At 53.5% G+C, this 6,000-nt stretch overlaps 1 protein-coding gene across 3 annotated transcripts in view; it reads left to right on the top strand.

Moving 5' to 3' along the window:
- Nucleotides 1–475: 475 nt before the first annotated feature.
- The window catches only part of LOC113612776 (neurotrimin), a 933,717-nt gene continuing 928,192 nt past the window's right edge, over nucleotides 476–6,000 (top strand). For 2 of the 3 annotated variants that reach the window (XM_027092912.1, XM_027092914.1), the window contains exon 1: nucleotides 529–906. In XM_027092912.1, the coding sequence (XP_026948713.1) occupies nucleotides 825–906 (82 nt within the window). In that variant the 5' untranslated portion in view covers nucleotides 529–824. Of the gene's footprint in view, nucleotides 907–6,000 lie in introns of all 3 variants that reach the window. The other variant, XM_027092913.1, reaches the window with a different exon arrangement.

Below are 6,000 nucleotides of genomic sequence, written 5' to 3'. Positions count from 1 at the left end.
TAGGAGTAATACAAATATTCTGAAACAGAAGTGACAGGAGAAGAAAATAGAAATTTATTATTTTCAAAGCCACAAAGTAGGAGGTTGATTGGAAAAGGTGAAAGATGAGAGAGAGAGAGGGAAAAAATTTGTCATTGAATGATATTTTCATCGGAGAGGAAAATAAGTACCAACAAATGAAATCTGACGCATCTTTGCAAGTTTCACCAAGCTTGAAAATGTCCCTTTAAAATTTCCCGTAAGCGGTTGCTGGCTGCGGGATTTTTCCAGTGTAAAGGGAATCTGAGTTCAGGAGGCCAGGGAACGCCAGAAGGAAAGGGATTTTTTGATGCTTGGAGTTCTGAGACTGTCAGTTTAAAAAATGAAAGTAATATAGAAGGGGCAAAGTGGCATTTATCATACCATCTCTCCAGGCTCCTGTCTCTTTAATCAGCTAGCCTGATTTGCCCAGTAAATGATTCCTGAGTGTGTGTGTGTGTGTGTGTGTGTGTGTGTGTGTGTGTGCGCGCGCGCGTCCGCGCGCACCCGCGCGCGTGTGTTGTAGCTCTGTCAATCCTTGGATTAGAACCAATGATTGCAGCTTGTAGGAGGGCTGTCCAGGGCCAGATTGTACGAGGTGTCTCAGTGCCAGAGTATGAGGAGAGATAATTACTGAGAAGTCACACTCTCTCCCATCCTTGGCTTTCTTGTGGTGTCCTTCAGCAAAACAGTGGATTTAAATCTCCTTCCACCAGCTCCAGAGCAACGCAATCTGTCAGGAAAGAAAGAAAGAAAGAAAAACCCCGAACCTGACAAAAAAGAAGAAAAAGAAGAAAAAAAAAATCATGAAAACCATCCAGGCAAAAATGCACAATTCTATCTCGTGGGCAATCTTCACAGCGCTGGCTGCTCTGTTTCTCTTTCAAGGTAAGAGCTTGCTATTGATTCGCCTACAGTCGACCCAGGAATTGTACAGCGTGCTGTTGGTGAGTCGCAGACTCTCTGAGTCGGCTCTGCTGTGCGGTTGGTTTGCAGGTGGGGGAGAGAGCGTCCGAGCAGCATGGCTGGGACTCCATCCTCCCTCCCAGGCTGTGAGGATATTGATTTGATGTTGGCTGCTGCCGGAACGGTGGGTGGGTGTGTGGCGCGGGGGGGCGGGGGGGGAATGTACGTGCAGAAGTAAAATGTGTCTGGGGCTCCCGTGCGGTACGTGGCTGTGTGCTGGTCCCCTGGACCTCCGTACATTCTTGCACACACACGATAGATGGAGACACATGGAATCACGGATTCGGAGGGCGACGGGGCTGCTAACGCATTGCTTATGGTACTGGGAAGAAATTACGAGAGGAAACTTTAAATATCTATCGGCCAGTAAACTTGCAAAGCTTCTGCAAGGAGCACACAGAAAACGCAGGCTAGGCATAATCAGGTACCTGTGCCTCGTGGTCAGAGAGCCAGCTAGAAGGGCTGGATCGGTCCGCAGCAGCGGTGGGCAGCGGGGTAGTTTCCCATGTGTTTTGGGGTGTGTTTGTGGAGGGGGGCGGCGGGGCGTGGTAACAAGCAGATAAGAGGCTGTAGGAGCCAGCGGGGCTCTGAAATTCCGGAAAGCTCTCCTAAGTTGAACGGAAAGAGGCATGAAGAGTCGAATACTAATGTTTGGTTTCTTTCTCTTCTGGGAAGCGGAGCTGAGGGGCTGCAGTTGGGGCCGGGCTTGCTGGGGGTGAGTGCGCGCTGTGACGTGGCCCTGCGGTGCTGGGGTGGCTTGGGATCCGCTTCAACCTTGAGTCCGCTCGCTGCACCGGGTGGCCCCGCGCTCTGTCCCGGCTTTCAGGTCCCAGCAGCCGCATTACCTGCCCACCTGCTTGCTCCCACCCACCCTGTCCTTTGAGGGTCTGGCTTGCCTTTCTTTTTTGAAGATCCCTGCACTCCCAGGGACTGAGACGGGCAGAGGAACTTCCCCTGGGTGGTCCAGCAGCATCTCCCAGAGGACCACGCGTGGAAGCTCAGCGCTGGCAGCTGAGTCCCCAGAGGAAAGTTCACTCCCAGGGGGTGGAGAAGGCTGAGGAGTCCCACCCACCTGATTCCCTTCCCCACTGCAGCACGGGGCTTTCGTGGTCCGGACTGGTCCCCACCTCGGGTCCCGCTGACCTCCCTCTGAGGGTGGGCTTTGGGGACTGTCCCCTTGCCATAGTTGCAGGGGTGACCACGCAAGGTGGGCAGAGGGACCAGGCTGGGAAGAACCAAATGCGCGTGTACCTTCGGCTGGGGCCCGAGGGGAGGAAGGGGGCCCCGGAGGGATCTGAGTTGGATGCAAGCAAGTCCCTTGTGCGGGATCTCCTTGCCTTGCCAGCTGCACCCAGCCTCGGGGGCGCCGGCCTCGGGGTGTCTCTCCTCCCTCACTGGGTGGTGGGTGTGAGAGTGAAGGAGGCCACGTGGCGGCAGCCCTGATTGACTCGTCTTACGTAACAAGGAGCTGTGGCAGCATGTGTGTGTGTGTGCGCGCGCGCGCGCGTGTGCAAACCCCTGCTTGTACTGGGTGAACAGGGGCTCACCCAGTGAGGTCAGAGCCCCAACTCTGGCAGCGGGGAAACTGAGTCCAGAGCCAGGTAGCCTCAGGGAAACAGCTTCTATCATGCTAACCACAGAAATGGAAACTAACTAGGCAAGGGGTGGAGTGAGGGGTCAGAGGAAGGGACAGGGAAGGTCCCAAGACCTCCATAATTTCCATCTGTCCTGAGGTCTGTGTCTCTTCCATCTGTAACTTCAAACCGGAGACAATGGCCAAAATTCCAGCATCCACAGCCCCACGGGCTGCATGCCAGGAGCCCCAGGGCCATACTGAATTTACATATAAATTAGCATACATGATTTTTTTTTTAATCAGAAATAAATGCAGGGAAGCATAATATTTGCTCATACTTTGAATCAATCCTGAATAGATGGGAAGGAAGTGGTGATGCAAAATTCTCCAGGGGGAATTCTGATTTTGCATTCTTGTTGCCGTCTTGGGGTGGGGATGGAGGTGACTTGGTTATCCCAGATCTCCTCACATTCTACCAAATCCTGCTTTTCCTAAGACGAATAATGGCCTTATTTGTGCTACCCACCTCGAGCCGGTTCTGAATAGCCTTCAAAGTGTCACAAAAGAACAGGGCTGCACAATTTTAAGGCAAAGGGACCCCCAAGACCCCTGAGCCACATGCCAGTTGGACCAGCCAACATGATGTGTGTTTTCTCTTCAAGGGGTTGAGAGCTGGAGTCGGCCAGCTACCTCTTATCAAACTCACAGAATTACTGAGGCAGCCACGTCTTGCCTGCAGTAATCCACCCCTATTGCATTGACCCAGTGGGACTAGTTAGAATGCAGTACACATTCTAAGGCAATTTTTTCTTCTCCTCTGTTTTTGTTTTAAGCCGGCTCTTCCTAAAGCTGTTACTTCCTGGGTTTCTTGCCTTCTTGAAAAGGTGCCCGGGGCTAGGGGCAGGTGATGGACCCCTCCCTGACCTGCTTCTCACCTCTACCCCACCAGCAACCATGATCCAGCTTAGATGGGGAGGGAGTCAGCACTGATTAGTGATGGGTGGGAGGCAGGGGGTGATTAGCGCCCTGGGGCTCTGGCCCTAAGAAGATCTGAGGTTGATTAACAAGAGCCCCTCCCAGTTCCTGGGAGCCAGAGTGAGGACCGAGGACGGGATTAGGCGCTGTCCTTTTCAGCACACTGCCCACCTTCTGCCACTGAGAGGCTCTGAAAGGAATGGCTGGTGGTGCTGCAGCTTCTCTCCTTCTAGTAACCCGACCATTTCTCCTTCAAAGGATTAATGCTCCTTTCAACACTTTCCGAGGAGCTTGGCTAGATTCCTGTCTTAACCTTTCTCATTTTCTCTCACCTTCTCACATCCCACATCAACACACCTGCCCACTTATACACAGGCAGGGCAGCGGGGAAGGGAGAGGAGATGGGGCTAGGTTCACCCTCTCGTTCTCTGGGCACCAGCAACATGGACACCGTTCAGCTGGGCGGATTGGCCAAGTTCCTGCCACTCACAGTAAACACTTGGGTGCCAGCCGCAGCCTGAGCTGGGCAGTGCTTCTGAGATGTGAGGGGGGCAGATGAGACCATAACAATGTTTACTGGCAAAGTGAAGAATCGGTTTGGGATGATGGGATCCTGGGCCTGATGTAAGCATTGTGGGCACTTGGAAGCATGGCCAAAAACAACTTCAGGCGAGACTGCAGAGGAGCTTCACGGTGTGGACCCTGGCTGCCAGGCTTGGAGCTGCCAACTGGGGGCGAGCCATGGGTGAGCCGTGGATGGCACAACAAATGCAGCTCGCCTCCATCCTTCACACACGGTGACGGTCCTCGGGGCATTTGATCGAGGTGGCCGGAGGGTCCCAGCCGGGGCCACTCTTGGGTCGCAGCGTTACTTGCCAGGCACACAGCCTTGTCCTGGTGCTGCTTCTTCCCTTTGTCGGTTTTAAAGCCAAATACGAGCCCTGGAACCCCTTCTCATCCTGTGACATCTGCCCCTGACTTCCGTGGTTTCCCAGTGGCCTCTCCTAGGGTGCTGAGATGAAGGGTGCTGAGCTGTGTCCCTGAAGGGCCTGTGTCTCAGCAGCTCCCGGGGCTCTGCCCCCGCACCCACGCAGTCTGGCGGCCCTGAGAAGCAGTGGCCCAGGCTGGGGCCAGCTGTGTGTCGTGGGTGGGCCACACCAGTGCTGGCTTCAGCCACAGTGTACCCCTTGGGGCGAGGTGAGCTATCTCAGCTTCCTAAGCAGTGGTGACATTTCTGAGTCAACGTGGGACACGTGATTCTGGGACGTCCAGGAACATGCTGGAAGGATTTGTGATGCTCTTGCCATCTGCTCCTGGTGGGAACACTTCGGAGAGGACTGTTGTGTCTAGGATTTGTCCCTGTACCAGAATTTTTAGGTTTGGAGCTCACGACCTGCTCTTGCCTCTTGCCCCTCAACTAGGATGATAAAGACGCAAAAAACTCCCACTTCGCTTTATATGTAACCCCAGCGGAGGTCCCTCAGACCCTTCCAATACCCTAATGAGTGTGCCTGACAGATTTCCAGCCAGCTCTGGTGGCCTGAGCACAGCTGGGTGGGCAGCAGGTACATCCAAACTCAAAGTCCCCCATGTTTTCTGTAGGTGGAAATACTTCCCTCTGTGTGCCTGCCTCCCCACCTGCCTGCCAGGATGGGGAGCAACTCCCCTGGGTGTTGTAAGGACTCATTAAGGCTTGTAACGCGGCAAACATGCGGTGCTAAGTGGAGCTCCATGCTGAGCCTGCTGGTATTTACGCAGCTCCTTCTCTTTCTGCTCTACTGGCTTGTTACATGTTTACTTTATGTCTGTAGTCATTTGAAATTCAATAAAACTAATTAAACATAAAAAATGAAAACACTCAAAAATAAGGTAATCGATGATGTACAGGTCGGATGGGGTTGGGTACCACATCTTCCCAGGTGTCTCCTCCCACCTGGTGGCAGAGGCCTCTTACCCTTAGAGGATGTGCTGGTTAAGACAGGAAGGGACTTAGAAGAAACATGCAGCGGGGACCATACCTCCCATCGTTTTGTAGGAGGAGACTGTTCAGGGAGGGGGAAGGGGGTGGGACCAATGGCAGGGGGCGGGGCCCTGGGAAGGGGGAGGGTGGAGCCAAGAGTTTCAGAGGGAAAAGAACAGCTCTAAGCTGTACTGGCCAAGGGTGGGAAGAAGAGGACTCTATCCTCTGCCTTGACTGATTTCGTCCAGTAACCTCTAGAATTTTAGTTTATGTATTTATGTATTTGTTTCTGCAACCTTCTGGACTGAGCCCGCTCTTGCTGTGGCCGCTTAAACTTACAAGAGCTTCAGCGAAGAGATGCGTGTGTTCTTCCTCCATCCCTCGCCTTCTCACTCTCCCTGCGTCTCCCTCTCTTCCTCTCCCCTGTCCTCCCTCCCTCTTTCTGCCCTCTCTCCTCCTCTCCTCTGCCCTCCCAATTCTCTTTCTCTCTCTCCCCTTTTCTTTC

Source organism: Aethalodelphis obliquidens, unplaced genomic scaffold, assembly GCF_003676395.1.
Source record: "Aethalodelphis obliquidens isolate GAN/ISIS:26980383/991018 unplaced genomic scaffold, ASM367639v1 scaffold82, whole genome shotgun sequence".
In the NCBI taxonomy this organism is placed as follows: domain Eukaryota; kingdom Metazoa; phylum Chordata; class Mammalia; order Artiodactyla; family Delphinidae; genus Aethalodelphis; species Aethalodelphis obliquidens.
The sequence above is the reverse complement of the archived record's forward strand: the minus strand, read 5'-3'. Positions and strand labels throughout refer to the sequence as shown.